Raw genomic sequence first — 23,980 nt, forward strand, 5'->3', positions numbered from 1 at the left:
GTGTCAGAGGAGCAGCACATTAGCCTCAACTGAAAAAAATCCCAGATGGATTATTGGAGGGGCCTACTACGCACATACCCGGGCCCCAGAGGTCAAGGGGTCAGGCGAAAGGGCCAGAGCCTCTTAAATGAGCGTTAATATGAATATGTTACCATAATCTAATAAGTCGCACAACCTTCCTAAACATCAAGAACACACAAAGAGACACAAAAAGATTTGAAAGAGAGACAACGTGATGTCAACAGATGACAAAGACACGAAACAACCAGAACAGAAAACTACACCAAGACACAAACTGTGATCTAAATGACACAAAATGACTCAACGTGATCACAAAATGACAGAGACTCAACTTTACTACAGAGACAAACTGACTGCAAAGACACAAAACGACTACTGAAAGAAATGAAACAACCACAAAAACATGCAACACTACCACATGTTTGTAATGTGCAGGTCCTAATGGGAGGGAGGGGGGTATGGGGGGGCAGGAGACTATTTTTCACAGTCACCTTTTAGACCAACCTAAAAAGCACTCCTAATAGAAATGCACACTTACGTCCCGTCCTCGTTACTCCGGTAGAAGACAAGGAAAGGGTCTGATTTTCCAAAGAAATCTTTTTTGTCCAGCTTGTTGGCACAGAACTGCATGGTGGCAATATCCTGGGACAATGACAACAGTTCATTTTTACATCTTTTGGTACTGACTCCAAGTCTGCAGTGAGCAAACAGCTTCTTTAATATTCACTTCATTACCAACATTGCATGTGTTTGCATGCAGAAATGCAGAAACATACTATGAAACCTCACATTGTTTCATGTGTGTACTGCACAAGCTTCTCACTGTATGTTTAATTATTTACCCACCATGGCAAGAAAAGAAGAAAATGGAACTATGAGGCTGGTTAAATAATTCACGAGTGATTCTCATCATCACTTTGAGGGAAAGGTGCAAATTTACTTTCCCTCCATTTGATGCAGATGGAAAAATTATTGTTGAACCTGTGCAGTGATTTAAATTCAGCCTGCAAAATTAGAAACGGAAACACTGAACGTGACTGAATGACTAAATTCAGACTGGAATGCTTAACGTTTTGACCCCGTCTATGACTGTTTATGACACACCGTGTGTGTGTGTGTGTGTGTGTGTGTGTGTGTGTGTGTGTGGGGGGGGTGTGTGTGTGTGTGTGTGTGTGTGTGCGTGTGTGTGTGTGTGTGTGTGCGTGTGTGTGTGTGCGTGTGTGTGTGTGTGTGGGTGTGTGTGTGTGTGTGTGTGTGTGTGTGTGTGTGTGTGTGTGTGTGTGTGTGTGTGTGTGTAAGCCTGATATGATGTGATACTAACCCTGCAGTTACTAAGCTCCTCAGCTGTGAAGATGATGGTTCCACACTTCTTCCCGGGGATTCCACTGAGAGGGAGGGAAACACAGAGAGACAGTGGGGAGCTGAGGAACAGTGGAGGACTAGAAAAGACACTCACAATGCAGAGATATTTTTAGCTGAACCTGTGTTTGTGCAAAAAACATGTTGCACGGTAGCTGTGGTTCAACTGACAGGTAATTAACTGACTGGTGCGAGGCTTTAATGTTTCTGATGCTTTTATAATTTAACTCGTGACTTTCTGCTTTCTTAAGGTTTGCTATCTTGATCTGCTCTTCATCCCAGCCCCCCTTGCGCCACCATCTTCTCCTCACTGGAGAACTGGACCACAACCTCAACTCTACTCAGCTGAGAGCATTTGCTCCACACATCCACTAACTCAATGCACACCTACCTGCTGCTCTGTTCTTCTTTCTATTTGCCAGGAATCAGTTCCTTCCCTCTCCACTGGGGGAATCTCCTTCAGGCGAAAGGACTACAATGCTCAGCAGACTCCATGTACCTGTGGTCTCTTTGCCTCTTTGAGTCCAGTTCTTCTGCTTTTCTATTCTAACTACAGATGTGTATATTCAAGTTCTCAGATGTCACAAAGGCATAACTCATTATCAGCATTATTAGTATTATTAGCCTTTTCATCAGCTGCATTTTAAAGTCAACGACAGGCAGAGACATGGCTACTATGTGATTTAGATAAATATATACATGGCAAGCACAGTTCAATTATACAGTACAATCCCTCGTTTGATCAGCATGCAAATTTAATAGTAGTTTATCTTGTAGTACATCCTGCTAGAAGCACCATAAATACTGTAATACAGTCCAAAGGAGCTGCACTGACTGAGGGTGAAGGCCTATGGTGCCCTTCATATGAAAGTGTGTCATCTGTCATGTGCTAATTGGATTGAACAAGCGCCTGTGACCAACACCCTGGCTCTATAACAATGTCAGAGACTTATGTCAGTGGACAATAGTAGAGGGTTTTAAATGTTGTATGTCATTTGGAAGATTTTTGAAACATAAAATTCCAAAAGAGGTGCTGTGCAAAATCTACATAAAAAACAAAATCCATATAATATTTTTTCACAATAGAACATAGAGAACAGTTTAAAATGAGAAAATAAGAATATTTATTCATTCACAGTCGCCCATTTTGATTTTGATAGCAGCACGTCCCAAATCCTGGTGATTCATCAAACCTGTTGTGACATACTGAACCTAGATTCGGGATTCTCACCAATCTCCTGTCTAATCCTGCCTCCTAATTTCTTTTAATTTCTCTTGTGTTAAATTGACAAATGGGTTTTTCTTCTAAATTAAATTGTCTCTAAGGTGTGACAAAACATAAAGCAGATTTTGAAACAGGGCTCAGTTGTACAAAGTGAACAGTAGAAACAATACACAAGTTCATATTGGGTTATGTGAATGAGGGTGAGAAGACGTCCACACGTTAAATGTTCTAATGTGAGCAAAAACACTAAGCTCACACATCATCCTGTGTGTGAACAACAACCACAATCTTAAGTTTCCAAATGATCCGTTCAGTTCCCTGTATCTGTGTATGACACTGTCTCAAGCACTCAGTGTTAGCTAAAGCTCACGTTAGTACTGAAGCTATTGGTCGTCACAAACTGTGACTGCAAGTGCTCCAATGTTCCCATTTAGATTCACCCAAACCACTTATTTCCCTCTCAAAGTGCCTCAGCACTGTGGCCATAGTAGCCCCCTTCATTTTCATCCACGTATTGTATGTGCTGATGTCCTCTTCAACAAACACCTGAGACACCTGAATGCTGGTAAACCATACTGATGCTCTTTAATATAGCTTTCTTTGATCGAAATCCTTCCAGGCAGCCAGGACCACATTAGACTATGTCTGTCAAGGGTTCATGGTCTGGAATATATTGAGTTGTGTATGTGAGGGGATTACACACTAACTGAAAAGCTACATAATTAAAAGTTTTCAAGTCAAGTGAAAACACAAAAAGAAGTTGAAAAACACATCTAATCCGCATGATAATTCCCCATGGCTGCGAGTCACACTCCAACCCACAAGACGTCACCACGATTCGTTCCATCCACTTCAACCTGTGCTTCTGCGAGCAGCCCGATGCTGCTCTGAGATTAAAATGGCTCTGATTCAAGGATGTGACTGTAAACATCCGTGACACATAGACAAGCCCAACAAATCCCAACAAATCCCATATGTTTAGCAAAAGGGAAACACAGATGATAATAATGCACACACACAGAATATTTCCTGTCTTTAAACTGCTGTTTCACTCAGTCAACTCTCCACTCTGCTGCTATTGTTGTGACCACAGTCACGTAACCTGAGGTGCATGAAGGCAGGTAAGTCTCAACTACCTTCACCTGAAGTCATTCCTACAGCGTTCAGTATGGTTTTGCTTTTAATCGATCTCTCCTGCCCCTCCCCTTTGACAAAGACAGCTAACAGTGATATATGGACATCAGCAGGCAGCAGTCTCTCTGTTAATGAAAGACTTTTACATGGACAGTTTTAATAAATGCAGCATTGCAAATAGATGCGCGCACACAAACACACACACACACACACACACACACACACACACACACACACATTCACACACATGCACACATCTATTGTCACTTGTCAGAGGGTGATATTCACATTTCTGTAACACTCCTACTGAAAGCTCAGTGGCGTTAAAGCTGCAGTAGAAGCACAAGAGGAAGGAGGAAATCAATAGAGTATAACTTAAAGCTGGAAGTCAAAGTACGGTAAGACTTTGTGACTTTGTGTGTGTAGTAAGAGAAAGAGACAAGTGTGAAAGAGTGTTAAGCCTCAGCAGGAGCTTTTTCCCACCATTGTTTTCCTCCTGCCACATCTTCCTCTGCCTGATGTGGGTCCCCACTCCCACACACACACACACACACACAAACACACACACAACTCTAAACAGATAAAAGCCCTCTCTTCTTTTATTCTTTTTGAATGACTTTTTTAAGAGAGAGAACTTGAGCTATGCGTCAGCACAGTGGTGCAACTCTTCACACCAAGATGGTCCTGGTCCTAAACCTGGAGCCTCTTCTGTCTGGAGTTTGCCTGTTCTAGACAGGCCTCCTACATTTCATAGGCATGCCACAGAAGGTGAAAAAAGAGCCACAGTGGTTCATGGTTTGGGGGGATACACACACGCACACACCAGCTACAATGAAGCAGCAGTTAGGGGCCTCTGAATGGCAGGCTGGTCAGGACTGTCAGATGGTGAAGGCAATGCCAACAGGTTGCTTAAAATAAAAGAGATGAGTCACTTCTGCTGATTAATGGTGACTGGAAAAAACAATCACTGTCTTCAAACAGGTTCTTTAATCACCAAACAGCAAAAGGTGGCTCAAAACTGAAATAACATCACAATGTCCTTCTCTGACACTTCAGGAACACAAGATCCTTTCTATGTAACTGTAGTCATCACTCGTTCCCTCTGGTTTGTCTGGTTATATAAATGAATATTTGTAGCTCAGTGCCAATCTGCATCACACAGGAAATGAAATAATGTAAACACTGTTAGTGTGGGAAATAAAAAGCATTATATAATACATTGCATTGCAGAGGTGATATCATCATCAAGTCTTATGTCCAACTATAATTCAAAACTTTCACCACAGGTACCTACTGTGGGACCTGCAATGACTACAAATCCAGCTGTCAGGGTGCAGAAGTGTAGAGACAGTAGTGCATGTGTGCATCACAGTGGAGTATTTATTATTTGTTATGAAATATTTAAAACAGTCTCATGTACGTTTTAAAAACTCCGGTATTTTCACCAGCCCAGCTGTCTGCACTGACTGTAATATGTTTCCCTAATGCCTCCTGTGGAGGGACAGTGTTACTTGAACATTGGCTTTCTTCTTGTGTGGGTATTTACAATAAATAACGTGCAGTAATAAAAATGACAGAAAGAAATGAATTGGATACTTAAATGAAAGTCACCCAACCTAAAAGCTTTAAACAATAAATCAACTAGAATCCAAAACAAAAGTCAAGAATTTGTTTGGGTTGTGTGACAGAACAATAGATACTTTCCCCATGACGCAGACCCTGAGGTAAATCCCCCAAGTTTGTACAGCAGCTCCTAAAAATATGTAGGGAGGAATTCTTAGACTCGGCAAAGATCTTCCAGAGCCACAGTCTTAGATATAACATATAGATATTTATGGTAAAATCTTATTAGTGTTTACAGTAACATTTTATAACTATAGATAGACAACATCAACCTCACAAATTAGATAGTTGCATAGCAAGTATATTTAAGTATAAGCAACAGCACTGACATGTTGGCTTCCTTCTTTTACACTTTTTTTTCTGTTCCTCCAATTGCCAGCACTGACAAGATGGTTTGAAACTGACTAACATCACAAATGTGTGTGTCAAACACAAGGTTAAACAAGGAACACATGTCTGTTCAACAAACTTACTACATCAACCTGCAGCACATGGACTGAAATGAACAGTATTTTGTAGATGCTGGTATGAAGCCTGAAGAAAAAGCCGATACTGTACATGTAAGAATCATATTAAATAGGGGTTGTGGTGAGTAGTGGCTTAGGCTTCCTGTGTTAGTATACACAGATTATTTTGAAGTGAAACTGAAGAAATACAGCAAGGCCCGAGATCCTGTGGTCTTCACTAAAGCTTCTTCATTTTCAACGGGGAAATTTCCACAGTGTATATAACACTTTTCTACCTTCTCAGTAGTCAAGGGACTGTGCACAGTGCTGCTTCTCATTTATCCATTTACACACGGAACTGACATACAAGGCCTTTGCCACTGTTCAATTGTTGACACTCTGGCTACATGAAGAAACAGGGATCAAACCACTTTCACCTTAACCACAGCTACCCAATTGAAAGCAAAAGAAAAAGTATGTGAACCTTTTGGAATTTCATGGTTTCCTGCATTTATTTGTCATAAAATATGATCTGATCTTAATCTACAGATGTGTGTTCGAAATTGTCGGAACCCTTCCCTTAAAGAAAAAAAAGCCACAAAGGTCACTGAAATAACTTGAAACTGACACAAGAAATAATAAATAAAAATGTACTAAAAATGAACTCGTGAAAATCAGACAATATTTTTGAATTGTGGATGAAAAAAAGGTTTTAAAAAGCAAATTAATGGAACTGGCCTGGACAAAAATGATTGAATGATTGAAGGGTGCCTTCTCCAGATTGCATGTTTCAGCTCTTTCCACGTATGTTCAATATGACTTAGATCAGGACCCATAGAAGTCCACTTCAGAATAGTCCAAAGATTAGTTCTTAGCCATTATTAGGTTTTGGGTTATTGTCCTGTTGAAGGACCATAACCTGTGACAAAGACCAAGCTTTCTGAAGCAGGGCAGCATGTTTTGCTACAGAATGCCTTGATAGTCTTGAGATTTCATTGTACCGTGCACAGATTTAAGACACCCTGTGCCAGATGGAGCAAAGCAGCCCCTGAACATAACAGAGCCTCCTCCATGTTTCACAGCAGGTACAGTGTTGTTTTCTTTGTATGCTTCATTTTTGCATCTGTAAACATAGAGCTGATGGGACTTGCCAAAACGTTTCAGTTTTGTCTCATCTGTCCAAAGGACATTCTTCCATAATCATTGTGGCTTGTCAATATGCATTATCTAATTTATTTTTTAGGATTTTTTTTTTTCTTTCTCAGTTGTCTTTCACTAAGTCCAATTTGGCTCAAACAGTGACTGATGGTGTGATCCTCTGTTCAGGGAGGTCAGCTACAGTCCTGTGGACCTTAAACTTCTGAGTGAGTATGAAACTGTTCTCACAGGAACCAGCTGCTTGGAGATGGTCTTAAAGCCTTTACCTTTAACATGTTTGTCTATCATTTTTTTTCTAATCACCAGTCAAATACAATGTGATATACTATGATGAAATCATCCCAGTCATAAAGTATGGTCGAGGAAACACCATGATTTGTGCCTACTTTGCTGCATCAGGGCCTGACCAGCTTGCAGTAATTGAGGGGAAGATGAATTCTCAAATGTATCAAACAATTCTATAGTGTGGCTTGCACCCTCCAGGTTGGGGGGGAGATCCTCCCTCAAGTGGAGGAGTTTAAGTATCTTGGGGTCTTGTTCACGAGTGAGGGAAATAGGGAGCGTGAGATTGACAGACGGATTGGTGCATCGGCAGCAGTAATGCGGTCGGTGTACCGGTCCGTCGTGGTGAAAAAGGAGCTGAGCCGAAAGGCAAAGCTCTCGATTTACCGGTCAGTCTACGTCCCTACCCTCACCTATGGTCATGAGCTTTGGGTCATGACCGAAAGGACAAGGTCGCGGATACAAGCGGCCGAAATGAGTTTCCTCCGCAGAGTGGCTGGGCGCACCCTTAGAGATAGGGTGAGGAGCTCAGTCACCCGGGAGGAGCTCGGAGTAGAGCCGCTGCTCCTCTGCATCGAGAGGGGCCAGTTGAGGTGGCTTGGGCATCTGTTTCGGATGCCCCCGGGACGCCTCGTAGGGGAGGTTTTCCGGTCCTGTCCCACCGGGAGGAGGCCCCGGGGAAGACCCAGGACACGTTGGAGGGACTATGTCTCTCGGCTGGCCTGGGAACGCCTCGGTGTCCCCCCGGAAGAGCTGGAGGAGGTGTCTAGGGAGAGGGAAGTCTGGGCATCTCTGCTAAAGCTGCTCCCCCCGCGACCCGGCCCCGGATAAGCGGAAGAAAATGGATGGATGGATGGAATTCTATAGTGTAATGTGAGAATGTATGTCAGCTGAAACTTTGTAGAAGCTGGGTGATGCTACAAGACAATGACCCAAAACACAAAAGCAAGTCCACAACACAATGAATAGAGAAAGACAAAATCATTTTGGAGTGGCCGAGTCAGAGCCCATACCCAATGGAGATGCTATGGAACAACTTTAAGAAAGCTATACACAAGACATCTAAAGAGTATGACACAGCTAAAGCAGTTTTGCAGGAAGAAGAAGGAATTTGCCTAAAATAATAACGTATACATAATATTTACACTTTTGACTCGGATAAAGATCAGATCACATTTTATTACAAATTAACGCAGAAAACCATGGAAAATCCCAACCTATTGTTTAATAAAAACTTTTTTTTCTTTTTTACACTTTTCTCAATAAACCCGGCCCACAATCTTTCCCTGACCTTAAACCAGTGCCGTCAGTGCCTGAAGCCATCAGAAAAATCTTCAATAACACTGCTGTACTGCAAACATAAATATTTTGGAAAAAAAATCTAGACATTTACGGGAATAGTAAATATATCCCCATTATGTTGATAGAAAATAATCTGGTTACAAATATGTTCAACACAAAAATAGATTTGGGAATTCAGTTTAGTTGTATAGAAATTAAATTTTTTGTGTTCAGAAGAGAAAACCATCCTTATCAGCCTCCTGACTGTGTGCAGAGCAGGAAATCCTTGTCAAAACTATCAATACGTGGAAAGGAATGTACATTCAAAGCTTTTAAAGAACAGTGAACCAGTGCAGCTACTGGATGGAATCTCTGCTAGATGATAGTGTACAGTGTCTTTGATGTCCTGATCAAAGTGTGACTGCTGTGTGAGATGAATATAATTAATTAATCACTGATCTTTTTTTTTTTTTTATCTCCATAGCAGTATTGGCAAAATGTTTTGTGGGCTGCTTTGCTGATGAATTGGGATGAACTCCCAAGTGAATCAAAACATTCTTCAGGATAATGTGAGAATGTCTGTACATCAGCTGAAACTCTGTAGAAGCTGGGTGATACTACAGGACAATGACCCAATGACCGCCATCTTGGAATTGTACTGATCGGACGCACGCGAAACTTGGGTTCGTAACTCCTCTGCTCTAAACTTTGTTAATCTCTTTGTACTACTCTCGTTGTATTTCTCACTTTCTCATATCTCCATATAAACTCGATCTACTTTTAAACGGTGTTTTCTAACTGGTTATTTTACACATTTTTGTGGTTATTTCACAACTAACAAACATTTCTCTTGTCTGAGCTCAACATGGCGGCCGCTGTTCCAGCACCAACTTCGCCCAGAGAGGACAACGTGCTGCTTCTGAGAGCCTACAAGAAGATCGCTGACCTGAAGGAAGACATCCGTCACCTGTCTGATGAACTTCGACAGAAGGAGTCCTTGTTGACCAGCGTCGTCGATGTGGCCTCGGAGCAGTCCAAGCGGATTTTCTCACTCACCACGGCCCTCCAGGATACGGCTCCGTGGGATCCCTCCAGCTGTCCGCGACCTTCCCTCTGCTCGACTCCGAACCATCAGCCGTCGTGGGCCGAAGTTGTGACGCTTGGGAAGAAGAGGAACCGGGACCAGGAGCCTTCAAGTCTCCAGATAAACATTTCCAACCGCTACGCGGCCTTGACCTCCGACGCCCCGAACCACCCAGCTGACGGAGTTTCGGCCCCGGCTCCCGCGGATCTTGAACTCCAACCAGCATCGACGCCCGCCGACTGTAACGACTGCCCGGCCCGGAACGCCACCAGCACTCGGCTGGCGCAACACTCACGGACTTCGACAAGGTCTGCTCGCCGGAGGATCCTGAAGGAGGCCGTGCTCAGACGCTCCGGAGGACTCCCGAGCTCTGAGTCGGTGGAGCCGGCTGCTCCTCATCGCCCCCCCTCTCCCGTGTCTGTAGCCGCGGCTACAGCTCGGCGCTCGTCTCAGGTGCACGGCGTGCGCTCTGAATATGGACACAACTTCAACGGCTCCAGCTCGCAACGCTCTCCTCAGCCCCTCTTCTCTCCGACCACTTTAATTGTTGGAGACTCCATAACCAGACACATCCGGTTCTTCAATGCAGCTACTCACTGCTTCCCTGGTGCCACAGTCCCGGTAATTCTGGATAAACTCCCGAGTCTGTTAGACTCACTTCCGTCTTCCATTGTCCGGGTCATCGTCCACGTTGGATCATGTGACACCACTCGCCAGCACTCTGAACTGACTAAGAAGGACTTTAATGCCCTTTTTAGCTTCTTAAAGTCCTGTGGCAAGTCTGTCTTTATTTCTGGCCCCATTCCCACTCTAGGCAGAGGTATAGGACGTTTCAGCAGAATCCTTAGTCTTCATACCTGGCTCCAGTCTGCCTGCATGTCTCAGCATCTAGGATTTATTGACAACTTTAACCTCTTCTGGGATAGACCCTCATTTTTCAGGAATGATGGTTTGCATCCCAGCCGTCATGGCAACCGCATGCTCGCTGCTAATATAGAGCACGCCATTCAGTGTACTCCTCATGACTGACGGTCCCTCCTTTTACCACCTGGAGATCCTCATCTCCTACCTTCATCTCAGGGATCTGCTCCCCTCACTTCCCCTCTCTGTTCTGTGATCCCCACTAACCTAAGTTCTCTCTCCTCTAGCTGTATTGTCCACTCTGTACCACCTCTGGACAACACACCTGTCACAGGTTATCATCAAGGGGGGAGCAGGTGTTACTCCTCATCAGTGAGGCATTTCACCAGCTCCCTCAAAGGTCCAATCAGTGTCAATATTATTCCAGTTATCATCAATGGCAGACAGCAAACAGGTCACAGAGCAGCACAAAGAAACTATTCTAATCTTGTTAGGCCTCTGACCAACCCTAGTACTAATATTAGTTCTCCTACTACAAGACTTGGTCTTCTAAATGTTAGATCCCTCTCTAACAAAACATCTCTCTTAAACGACTTTATCCTCTCTCAGAATCTAGACTTCTTTTTCTTAAATGAAACCTGGCTGAGGATAGGTGAATCTATCCAGTTGCAGGAGCTCTGTCCCCCTAATTTCATTTATTTCACCTCCCCTAGATTAAGTGGTCGGGGTGGTGGTGTTGCTGTGGTCTTTAAAAATCAATTCAAATGCTCAATGCTATCACTTAAACAGGTTCACAGCTTTGAAGCTCTGTCGTTTCTTATCCACTGCTCTGTTCCTGTATGTTGTACTGTCATCTACCGCCCACCAAAAGCTAATGGTAACTTTTTGTCAGAGTTTTCCCAGTTTGTTGCTGACATTGTTGTGAGGTATGATAAGGTCATTATCGCTGGAGACTTTAACCTTCATATTGACAATAATACTAATACTCTAGCAAATGATTTTATCAATCTTACTGAATCTTTCAACCTGGTTCAACATGTCAAAGGTCCGACCCATAACCAGGGCCACACCCTTGACTTGATATTCACTTTAGGTTTGACTCTAATTTCTATTGAGTTAAAGGACTCCATCTCTGATCATAAATGTGTCCTATTTGATACTTGTCTTCATCCAATCACTGTACCTCAGAAATCTACTGTTAAACGCCATCTATTTAACAGCCAGTCAGCAGCTAAATTCACTAGCACCTTCTCTGTGTTGAAGCAGGGTATTTCTTGCACATCACATGTTGATGATATCGTCCGCCTTTTCAACAATAATTGTGCCTCTGCGCTAGAGGCTGCTGCTCCCTTAAAAACTTCAAATGTGTCTCGTAAAGACACCAACAAACAGCCTTGGATAGATGTCAGCATTCGTAGTTGTAAAGCTGAGTGTAGGAAAGCTGAGCGGAGATGGAAGAAAACCGGACTTCAAGTGCATTATGAAGCTATGAAAGAAGCATTACTCCACTACAATACGATGGTAAAGAATGCCAGATCTAAATACTTCTCAGACCTGATCACTGCTCACTGCCATAATCCTAAATTTTTATTTCATACTGTTGACAAGTTAGTAAACCCAACCCCTCCTAGCATCCCAGCTGAAAGTGATGCAGATTGTGAGAAGTTCTTAACCTATTTTAATGATAAAATAGAATCAATCAGAGCTTCTGTCATCCCCAACTCCTCACTAGTCATAGTTGCACACCCTTTTAGAGAATGCACTTTAAGCCAGTTTCCTCCCATGTCCGTATTTGAGCTACTACAAACTGTCTCTAAAATGAAACCATCTTCCAGCCCAGTTGATGTCATCCCAACTAAGTTCTTAATCTCGATCATTGATTCACTTGCTCCCTCTCTCCTGAATATTTTCAATACTTCTCTGTCCACTGGGATTGTGCCAGATTATTTTAAAATTGCATCTGTGCAACCTCTTTTGAAAAAACCTGGTCTAGATCCCTCATCCCCCGAAAACTACAGACCAATCTCCAAACTACCCTTCATATCAAAGATTTTAGAAAAGTACGTGTCTAAACACTTATTTCTAGCCGCAGAAAACTATAACATCTTTGACGAATTGCAATCTGGTTTTCGCAAACACCACAGCACAGAGACCGCCCTACTGAAGGTAACCAATGACATTCTGTTGGCTTCTGATGCTGGTTTGTGCTCTATTCTTGTCCTCCTCGATCTTAGTGCTGCTTTTGATACAGTAGACCACCAAATTTTGTTAGACCGGCTAAAGCACTGGGCTGGAATAGAAGGCACTGCACTGGACTGGTTCTCCTCATACCTGTCCAACAGATCGTTTTGTGTTACAGTTAATAACTACAAGTCGTCTTTTTCTCCTGTAAAGTACGGAGTCCCACAAGGTTCAGTGCTGGGGCCAATCTTGTTCTCTTTGTATATGCTCCCTTTGGGACATATTATTCGCAAACATGGTGTTTCTTTTCATTGCTATGCTGATGACACTCAGCTGTACTGTCCCTTTAAGATATCAGACCACGGGGGACTGAGTTCCTTACATGAGTGTATAAATGAGATAAAAAACTGGATGGCTCAAAATTTCCTGCAGCTGAATTCTGACAAAACAGAAATAGTTGTCATCAGTCCACAGCGTGTAGCCAGACACATTCTGCCCTGCACAGATTCTCTCTTAGCTAATTCTAAGCCCACTGCAAAAAGTCTTGGTGTTTGGTTTGATAGTAAACTTAACTTCGAGCATCATGTCAAAAAGCTTGTCCAGGCATGTTTTTATCATCTTAGAAATATCTCCAAAATACGTTCAATTCTTTCTTTTCATGACACTGAAGTAATCTTACACGCATTTATTTCCTCACGCCTTGACTATTGCAACAGTCTGTTCACCTGTCTCAGCCAGAAATCTATTAATCGGCTCCAGATTGTTCAGAATTCAGCTGCAAGACTCTTAACTAGAAAAAGAAAATATGATCACATCACTCCTGTATTAGCTTCCTTACACTGGCTGCCAGTATTTTTTAGGATTGATTTTAAGATTTTATTAATAACTTTTAAAGCTCTGCATGGCCTTTCCCCCAGCTATTTATCCCAGCTTTTAAAGCCTTATGAGCCTGCACGTAGCCTGAGATCCTCTGGTAGAAATCTTCTGTATGTCCCCAATGTCAGAATGACTACTAGAGGTGACAGAGCCTTTTCAGTTAGAGCCCCTAAACTCTGGAACAGCTTACCCGAGGAAATAAGATCAGCTGACTCAGTATCATCTTTTAAAACTCTCCTTAAAACATACCTCTACCGGCGAGCCTTTTGCGATCTTCTGTAAGCTAAAACAAATCGGTCCTTGGGAAGACTCTCCATTAGATTACAATGTCTTTACGTTGGAACTGGTCTCCCCAAGGACCGATGTGGTAGTTGTTTGTATTATTGTTTTGTTTGTATAGCTGTTTCCTGCTCCCCATCCGGTCGAGGCAGATGGCCGTTTAACTTGAGCCTGGTTCTGCTGGAGGTTTCTTCCCCCAGGGGGAGTTTTTCCTCTCCACTGTTTGCCTAGTGCTTGCTCAAGTTGATCTTGTTGGGCTACATGTGTTTCTTGTCTGTCTTGTGAAGCACTTTGTAACATATGTTTAGAAAAGTGCTCTATAAATAAATTTATTTATTATTATTTAAAACACCAAATCAAGTCCACAACAGAATGCCAATTCCGAGCCCAGACCTCAACCAAATAGAGATGTTATGGAACGACTTTAAGAGTGTTGCTCACTTTATCTTATGTGAATGTTAAAAACAGCTTAACAATACCATTAACTACTGTCGAAGTGACTGTTAGCGAGAAGGGTCCAGTGATGCCTGGCTGAAGGACAGTTGTTTCTCTATCATAGAAAAGAGCTAGACCCAACTGAGTTTGATTTTGCAATCAGGGACTGAAAGAGACAGTCACAGTTTATACATCATTTTCTGACAGTGTGGGAAGCTAATGCAGAAATGAATCAATTTCACCTGCTCCCTGTGCAAACAGAGCTCAGTGGCTTACTGTGTCATGTCATCACAGCAGCTATTTTTAAAGGAAATAAAACCCAATCCCAGTTATTGATTGTCTACCTCAAAACGTTTTTTTTATTCCAACTTCCAGCCTGTGCAGCACACCTACAGTATTTTGCCAATATTTAACATGGAAATTGAATCTCAAAGCAATTAATGCAATTAGGGATCATGCAGCTTAAATCAATTAGTCAGTAATGTTTCGTGTTCAACCTTACAGGTCAGCAGTATATGTGGAATATAGAGCAGTGCAAGGCTTTTCTGAATCTTTAATGATGCACACCACAGCAGTACAGAAAGACCTGATGACCTTCTGCTCCCTGGTGATACTACAATGCTTCATTATGCAGATGACCTTCTGGTCATGTTCTGCTCTTGAAATGTTTGACTGAACAAGGTCACACAGCATCAGTGGTCAAGCTGGAATTTTGTCAGCTTCAGGTTAACAAACACAAAGGCTGTGCTTATATATTTCTTTTTTTAAAATGACCATTGGCACTGGATTCACAATTACACTGACTATGTGCTACTACTGAAAGCATGGCTGCATAGAGAGGCTGGAAAGTTGGTCTTACATCTGAACCAGCTTTGAGAGTTTGCTAGTCTACATCCTGCCTTTTTTTTCTATGGGTACCTCCCAATTCCTTAATTGCCTTCATGTTTCTCTTAATTGTGTATTTTTGTTGCATCATAATCCCTCCCAAATAGGGCGTATGTAGAGGTGTGTGGAAAAGATATGAGGAGAAGGGAACCGAAGAAATGGGGTTTTTGTGGCTCTTATTTGCGACAGTTCCTGTTTCTGATGACAGGGTTTCTGACTGACGACCAATTGAGTTTCCAAATGTAAAGCACTAGCTGATACTGTTGCCAAATTAGCTGACCTTACATATGCTATATTATCCCAAGTCCCAATTTTGCAACCTCCTCCCCTTTGTCTCACTTGATAATCTTGCAGATAAGCAGGTCAATGCTGACAGTTGGTGAACTGCCTCTAGACGTTGGCTTGCCAAACAGAACCCTGGGAAAGACTCAATATGTTGCCAATGATAGTGAGGATGGAAGGAGCTCATTGAAGGCTTATATTCCCATGAGGAGGGTTGAGTACAGAAGAACAGATCCTTTACTTTCCTCCAGTTTATATGTGGTAGCCCTAACCAAACCCTTTTATTTGCTTTCAAATGGTCTGCTCAGTTTTTTAGGTCATTTAAATCTCTCTGAAATGCAACTGTTCTTGAACCCCACATTTTGTTTGGTACTGGAACTCAAGCCACTGGGAATAGCATTCATCAACCCCATCACCCACTGATGGTGGACAACAGAATGAAGGGCAACTGACTGAACTGAATAAGCAGCTCTTTTAACTACACGGCTTTTAGGTACTCTGGAAAGAGCGCATATGCTCTACAGCAAGCAATGCAAAAGTACTCGTTACCTGTTCCAATGTCGTAGTGTGTTTTTTAGAATGTTTGATAACTAACCACAGAATATTTACTATCGCTGCAAGTGAGAACACAAATGTCTGAGTCAATCAGCTAGGAAATTGTCCAGAACTTATCCTGCGAGAAAGTCAGTTTAATGTCCCTGTGGTATTCCCAGTGAGCAAGCGGACATTTCCCTTTAGTCGATCTGACTCTAAGACTTTGATGTGCTGTAAACAAAACACTGTGATTTCTGCTGTGTACTTTCTGTGTCACGTCGTTCCCACTGCACACTCAGTGACCAGCGATCACCCCCCCCAACCAAAAATCAAACGGACAGTTTGTGTTGCATGTGTTAATACACACCTCGCAAAATGAAGGGACCTTATCCTGCAGACATAGTCCCGAATATATAGGTGAAAATGGTTTATGACACAGCCAATTGCTTTCATCTTGACTACAGAGGAGTCTGTTTTCAAATCCCAGCTGTGGTCTACCTCCAATAGGGTCCTTAGGCAAGAGCTACCCTTGTACCCTACTTGTGAGTTGCTTTTTTTAATATAATACAATATTTTTTTACTTGAGAACTGTACCCAGTTTAGCGGAAGGAGGAAGAAGAAGATGTGTGTGGATCTCTCCATAAGATGTCTTGGTGAGGCAGAGCTTCAGTGTGCCTCCGTTCCTCTTGTGGTGAGTCAGCGACAACCCCCCTCCCCAATCTGCCCCCACCCCGACATGTGCCGCTAACGACCGTCTTGACATAATAAAAGCAGCTGTCCACAGGGGGCCAGGTTGTCATTTGACCACACTGCTGGGCTCCTAGGTATATTGTTATTTGACCTGTCTGTCGTACTTCTAGTGTTAAACAAAACAGAGAAAATGCTGATCACCATGCTCTGACACCTTTGGAAAGTAACTTACTGAAACAGATTACTGTTTGTGTAGACCTCACAAAGGAATGCAGATGGAAGAATGCAAATAAGTTAGCAAATTATTGTGCCAAATGAATCTCTGCACAGATTTCTCATGCCACTTGAGGGAGACAGCTGAGGATCCAGATACGATGCACAATGTTGAAAAGAGAGTTAAGCTAACTGTGACTGCAGGCGTACAAGAGATGTTGCAAGAGATCGTCAAACTGTTTTTCAACTTACTATTGCTCCAGTCTGTCATAATGATTACTTAGACTTAGGTGAAGCCCAGCAACAGTAACACAGTGAAAAAGCTGGAGTGGGCAAATGCAGTGTGGCAGGTAGCAGGTAAATGAGAGATTAACTTAATAAGACAAAAATCCAATTGCATTCATTCCCAAGATACGTAAGTATTGAAAAAAAAAACCTATAGTAGCTGACAATGCAACAAAAATAGGGTAGCATTTCACAAGCACACAGCTCAGTCTACTAGAGGCTCTGTAACCATACTCTGAAGTGAATATGAGGAATTCCCATTCTTTCAGCAATTCTTTGTTCATAAATGTGGTCGTTAACCATGGTCATGACCACTGACTACCATTATTCAGGCACCTTGGAGAGGTATGAGGTGGAGTTAGGGTTATGTTGGCTTTCTTGGCACAAAGGTTAGCCTCTGCCTTCGTTGTGCCTTGTCACCAATTCTTTGGCCTTGGGAAGTGTGAGAAGTGAATGTGGTTCTGCTGGCTTCATCGAGCCTGGCAGCCTTCAACCCAGTGTAAAGCAGCAGGGATGAGGATTGCTCTCCATATGCAGGGACTGAATCGATTCCCCAAATGAGGAACTGAATGCGGTCTCAAGAGCTACCTCTCTAAATTCATTATCAGGCTGTTTGTGGTAGTTGGATAATTCCACAAGCCAAAACAAACCAAGTAAACTGACCCAGTCATGCATTAGATGGGAGAGCCTCTAAAATACAAATGTAATCAGAAAACATGCTGCATAAAGGGAGAGATTGGAAATAATTGTTAATATTTCTTTCTTTATTTTTTTAAATACATAATTTAAGGAAGAGTGTGTCAGACTCACAGTGTAACTCAATAGCACAGAAAGAGGATGTGTACTCTTCTCCAGCACTCCCTGGACCAGATATCCATTGGCTTTTATCAGAAAAAGGAGGACAATTCATTATGCATGTCTGTGTTCTATGCTTCGCACTCACCCTCCTGTGTAATGTGATGAAAAATTTCATGCAGCATGCAGAAAAGAGCTTTTTAATTGGTGTACTGTCATTGAGGGTACATTTCTTTTCAGTGGTGCTGAAGTTAAAGGATGAGTTTTAGAGCAAAAAGCATCAGGAATTGGATGACAGGAGATTTTCTCTTTGTAGATTCTTTGCAATTTTGTACTGTTTTGGCCTAAATAAGAACAAATACTGAGCATTCCATGAGAAGAAACCCTCTAAAGAATACACAGGAAAAAAATCCTGTATATGAAATCAGGTCAGAGTCAGGCACTTCCACTTCTGGATGCTGACGGACAGTCAAATTAGGGGTGCCCGTAACTCATTTGGTAAAGCAGTCATTTACAAACCCCAGCATCAGTGGTTTGATTCCTGGTTTCTTCTGCCTACTTCTTGAGGTATTGTTGGACAAGACACCAAAATCCAAATTGTAGTTGTAGGGCCAATATGTAATGTCTGGCAGCTGCCACAATTTTATAATTTTATAATATGTCATTAGAATTCTTTATTAATAAATTGTTGCCCAAAAAAATTTAATAAAAAGTGATACTGAACTGTCAGTCTAGCAGTCCGACTGTTAACACTGGATGAATTGCCATGAAATTTGGTCTAGACATTCATGGTCCTCAGAGGAAGAATCTAATCACCTTAGATTGTTATAAGAGCTAGCTCTCTGTGGATCAGTTTCCAGGTAATCCCAGGCTGGATAGTATAGTGGCAAGATTGCTTTCCTCCATACAGGAAAGTTGCGTTCAAATCCCAGCCGTGGCCTATCTCCAGTATAGGTCCTGAGGCTTGTTTATCTCTTGTAAGTTGCTATGAATAAAAGCATCTGCCAAATTACTTTACGTAATCCAGTTAAAATGAAGACTGCTTCTGACACAGTGGTATTGACTTGGGTTAATCTCCCTAATTAGCAAATGTCATCATACTAACTTTAAACAAAGACAGTAAAAATGTTAGACGTCATCTACTGAACACCAGCAATGTCATTATTGGAATCTTTTTCCCTTCCCTTTCAGGGGGTCACCACAGCGAATTATCTGCCTCCAATTAAGCCTGTCCTCTGCATACTCCTCTCTTACACCAACTAACTTAATGTCTTGTCTAACTAAATCCATAGATCTTCTCTTTGGTCTTCTGAACATGTCCAAACCACGTCAATCTGGCCTCTCTGACTTTATCTCCAAAACATCTGACATCGACCTCTGCTCTTATATGTCCTCTTCTGGAGGAAAGTATTATATAGAGCCATTTCCATCCTTTTTGCGTCAAACATCTGTCCTTCTGCGTTCCTGTCCTGAAGACCAAATCTGCCCATCAAAATCTCATCAGCTCATGTCAACCAACTCTCTGGACTTGTCATAGTCCCAGCATTCAAAGTCCCTACTGTCAATCCTACAGTCCACCAGCCCCCTTTAGGTCAACAGAGGTTGTTGTTAAACCAGGCCACAACTGATCCAGTATAGAAGTTGTGGCAAATATTTTACATCAGATGCCCTTCCTAACACAACCCTCTGCATTTATCCAGACTTAGACGTAAAGGTCAAGAGAAATCTATAGAGGTAGTTAAAATGGGTTGTGCTCACTACTAGCATTTCCCCCCTGTCTGTGCATCACTTTCACACTACTTTCACACCCCACCTGTCCTGAAAGTTGTGATGCATGCAAATCATACACAATATCAATACTAGCCAGGCATAAAATACCTCAGGCTTGATGGGGCTTTGAGGTTGGTGGTGAAGCTACAATGCAGCATATAGCATTTTTCCACTACATGGTTTCAACTCAACCAGTGAAACTATAGAACCTTCTCAGTGTACCTGGCTGTAGTGGTACTGCATAAAACTCCTGTGAATTTCTATGAAACTGACACACACAGTTACAATGGTGGATAACACAGGAATGCTGTTCTTGTTTCTCTGTATGCAGCTTTTGGTCACAGTCAGGAGACAAATTTTGTTTGAGAAGAGACTAAAGCATAATAGCAAAAAAAAAGAGTTTGGGAAATGTTCTGATGAGATAATACAGAAGAAAAGGCTTCTCTCTGATCGGTGTGTTGTATGACGAGTGTTCCTGGTTAAACTTACCCTAAAATATATATTAGTTGCAGGTGTTATTACATCTGAATTTCTCATTCCAGTTTACAGTATAACCAAAACTAGCACACCTCCACACTGCTTTTATCTTATATGCATGATGTGATCTCAGACCCAAAGTGAGCCATCTGGACAGTCCAGTGAGCAGCTATTAGGATGGTTTTAATAATAAATGTCTGAGGTTCAGCATCTAGGAGGGACAGAGAAACACAGAGGGCACCATTCATCAGTGAGTGGTGCAATCCCTGCTATGGATATTATGCTCATTAAAACCAATCTAATAGTTAATAGCAACATGGGCAAGCATCAAGGGTGGGGTGGAAATAAGAAGTAAGGAGCTGTAATTTATGTCCAACTGTGGGATGCTGATTTTGAATCTGAAGTCTCCTTATTCTTCTTTCTATTTAGACTGATTCGCTGATTGATTAATTGTATAGTGCTCATACTAACTGAAGGGTTAGAGGGGTGCTGGCCAGGAGCTGTTGGCAGGAGACAGAAAGAAGTAATGGGAGACACTCTGACCTCCTTTTGCTGCTCCTGTGAAATACAGGGGGTTGTGTTGATGGAAAGAGTGATAGTGGGAGATACAGGAGAGGGTTTCCCAGCTAATTAAGCCCTCCAGGCCAGGCTCACACAGAGTTATGTCAGAGTTGTTGTCCCCCCATCTCTGTCTGTCTGTACTACCTAGTTTGTGTGCTGTAGTACCATACCTTCTGGGAAAAGTTAGTAAAGAACTGTGTTTTGGATGTATACAATTTAAATATATAGCATCAGAGGCAAGGTTATAATAGTTTTACATTGTCAAATAAAAATTATTTTTAACATATATATATATACAGAATAATAATGAGAATTGGTTCTTAATTTATTTATTTTAGTTTTTTAGCAGCCAGTATAAGTTTTGTTGTAGTTTTTCATTTACGTTGGTTAAATTATATTATTTCAAAACCAGTAGTTTTCCGCTTTTCCTTTTAGAATACGATAACAAACAGTGTTTAATCAACTCAAGAGTTTCTTTACCACACAGTTGGATATTTGAACACTCCAAAAACCCAAAACACTGCACATGTCAAAGGTCACAATCCGAATCTGAAAACTGAAACAGTAACACAACAAAGTGGCTTTAAAATAATATACAAAACACAACTACAAAAAATCAACTGATTAGCAGTTCAATTTGGAGGCACACATTACAGTAAAAGCAAGTAAAGCTAATACATCCACCATTTTGTGGTATAATTTCAAGAGAAACCTTCCTCTGTACATGGGGAAAAACCTAAATACTTGTGTGTTGTATGAAAGGATAGAGACAAACAGCCATTATCATGTCATGTTCTCCTTTGGTTCTGGTAAGGTACTGTATCAGGTGGAAATTCACCTGATTAGATGTTTGGCAAACACACCAGTCAAATAGAATGCTATACTGTCCAGACTAAATTCTAATCCCATTTTTAAGATGAATAATGCTTTTTAATAATGAGCAGAAAGTGAAAATTAAAATATAAAATAAAATTAACTGAGCAATGGTACGAAAGTATGAATGGGCCTTTATACGGGTGTAATTGAAGAAAAGCAAGAGCAATGAAAATGCAGTGTTTGTGCAGGTCCTATATGTTGCATATGTTGTCTCCTAAAGTTATCACTTTTATGTGCAAGTAGGTCATCCACACACACACACGAAAAAGATATTTCATGAGAATGGCCTTAGGGCAACATCAAATCCAAAGTCCCAGTATTTACTAATTTTCAGTGGTAATGTACTTTGATCTGACCCTATGTTATTAATCATATTGATATATTTTGGAGCATAACTTTTTAGACTGTTGTAGGATATGTTGATAAATACACAAAGTATCTCATTATCCTATCTATACCTGTCCATGAATCCACTGAAAGTGATTCATACATAAATGTGCAATGTCCGGTTTTTTAACTGCCATCCCGACTTTTATGGAAAATTGACCAGGCTGACACGTTCAGATGCTGTGAGATTAATAGAAATGAGTGCATGTCTCCAGCTCCAGTACAGTGCATTGTGTTGTCTAGTTTTCATGTATACAGGAGAACGGCTAAAAAAAAGGTGATGTAGGAGATGTCACTTGCAGCATGTTCATTTACAGAACTGAAAATGTTCTCTTTCCAGCAGAACGAGACATAACGAGACATCCATAACGAGAGGCTGCAGTGATGGTATTACTCTCCCTCACATCAAACACGTTTTTACTGACTCATAATGGTCACCTGTTTGGTAGAGTTATAGATGAGAAATTGTGTTTTGCCCCTTACAGCCACCTTTAGAGATGACCAGATTGAAGATAAAAGCAGACACAAGAGCTGAGTCCAAAACCACGTCTATGTGATCAGAAAAAACTGCTCATCTCCAAGGATTTTCTTACTTGGCATGGTGTGTTTTGTTCTGATGTAGGTAAAAAAAAGAAAGAAATAAAGAGCCTGGGGGAGAATTTTACATTACTTAGCAAAGCAGACTCTTGAAGGCATTTCCAAAAAAAAAAAATGTATTCCCTTTCCCAAAACTTTCTTTGATCCTTCTGTCTTTCTTGATTAATCTAAACTTTGCTCTTGCTGTGCTGTTCCTCTCTGATAACCAATCTCTCTTTCAGGGACAAAGGTGTCATTTCCGCAGGAGCTCGGGAACACAGGCATAAACACACAAATACTCCACACCAGAGAATCTCAGTGTATACTTACACTTGCTGCAGTTGTAGTCATAAGAGCATGGCAGGAGCCTGGCATATAGACAACATGGAAACTGGCCTGGGGCCAGAATACAAAATAACTGATAGGAGAAAAAACTCTGAATGGAAGGAAGCTATAAGACTGGCACGGTGAGAACATAATGAATTTTTAACCACAGTAAGATACTGCCACCATTTACCACATCCAAGCTCATTAATTCTGGTCATATTCTGTATTTTTTTATTTATTTGATACATATATTTAAAGCCCTATATACCTTCTCTCTCTTACTGTTCTGCCTGGACACTTCATGTGAAAAAGACCCTCTGGGAGACCCAGAACATGTTGGAGTGATTACATACTGTATTTCCTGCCCAAAGTGCTCTCAGGAGGATGATATTTTCATTTCAACATTTATATTTAGTTTCCAAAAAGAATAGGAGATATCTGCACATGTATGTCTCTGGTTTAGGAATTAAAGGAGGATGTTAGCAGGCACAGAGGTGAAGATAGTTTGTTTGTCTGTTAGTTTGTGTTCTACTTGTTCCACAACTGTTGGATACATTGTTCGTACTGTCTCCACTGGTGTATTTTGTTGCATACATGGTTAATGAGTATTGTGGTTGAATCAAATAAAATAGTTCCTCTCTATTCCTTTGCACTGTGTGCCTGTGAGCAGCTCCCAGGGGTGCTCCAAAAGAGAGGGTAGAGAGAAGAAGAACCCCAGGCAGAGAACTGCAGCAGTAGGGTAAAAGTAAATACTGGCATGAGCCACTGTTCCCTATGGTAATTATGTTCTTTATCTGCTGGGTAAATTGTGCTATAAATAATCAGAGCCTTTAAAAAGCCCGCCAACGAAAAGCACTCCAGAGCCCCTCAAGATCCCTCCTGTCACCGATGACAGGCAGAGAGGGACCCATCAGTAGAAATGGATCTGTTTACTCTGCCAGCATTTCCTCCCAGCATGGGGGTGACAGAGAGACAGTGGGTGGCGTGCTATGGTATCTTCAGCTAATTATCGATTTAGACAAACCCACTGTGGAAATGATTTTGAATGTTTATGCAAAGCTGAGCATTCGATGTGCC

At 41.7% G+C, this 23,980-nt stretch overlaps 1 protein-coding gene across 1 annotated transcript in view; it reads right to left on the minus strand.

Moving 5' to 3' along the window:
- The window catches only part of LOC113151735 (copine-9), a 66,293-nt gene that overhangs the window by 25,833 nt on the left and 16,480 nt on the right, over positions 1 to 23,980 (minus strand). Inside the window, exons 2-3 of the mRNA XM_026344641.1 lie at positions 1,343 to 1,406; positions 560 to 663 (exon numbers count right to left, since the gene is read on the minus strand). Of these exons, the coding sequence (XP_026200426.1) occupies positions 560 to 663; positions 1,343 to 1,406 (168 nt within the window). The remainder of the gene's footprint in view (positions 1 to 559; positions 664 to 1,342; positions 1,407 to 23,980) is intronic.

The sequence above is a fragment of the Anabas testudineus genome, chromosome 5 (assembly GCF_900324465.2).
Source record: "Anabas testudineus chromosome 5, fAnaTes1.2, whole genome shotgun sequence".
NCBI lineage: Eukaryota > Metazoa > Chordata > Actinopteri > Anabantiformes > Anabantidae > Anabas > Anabas testudineus.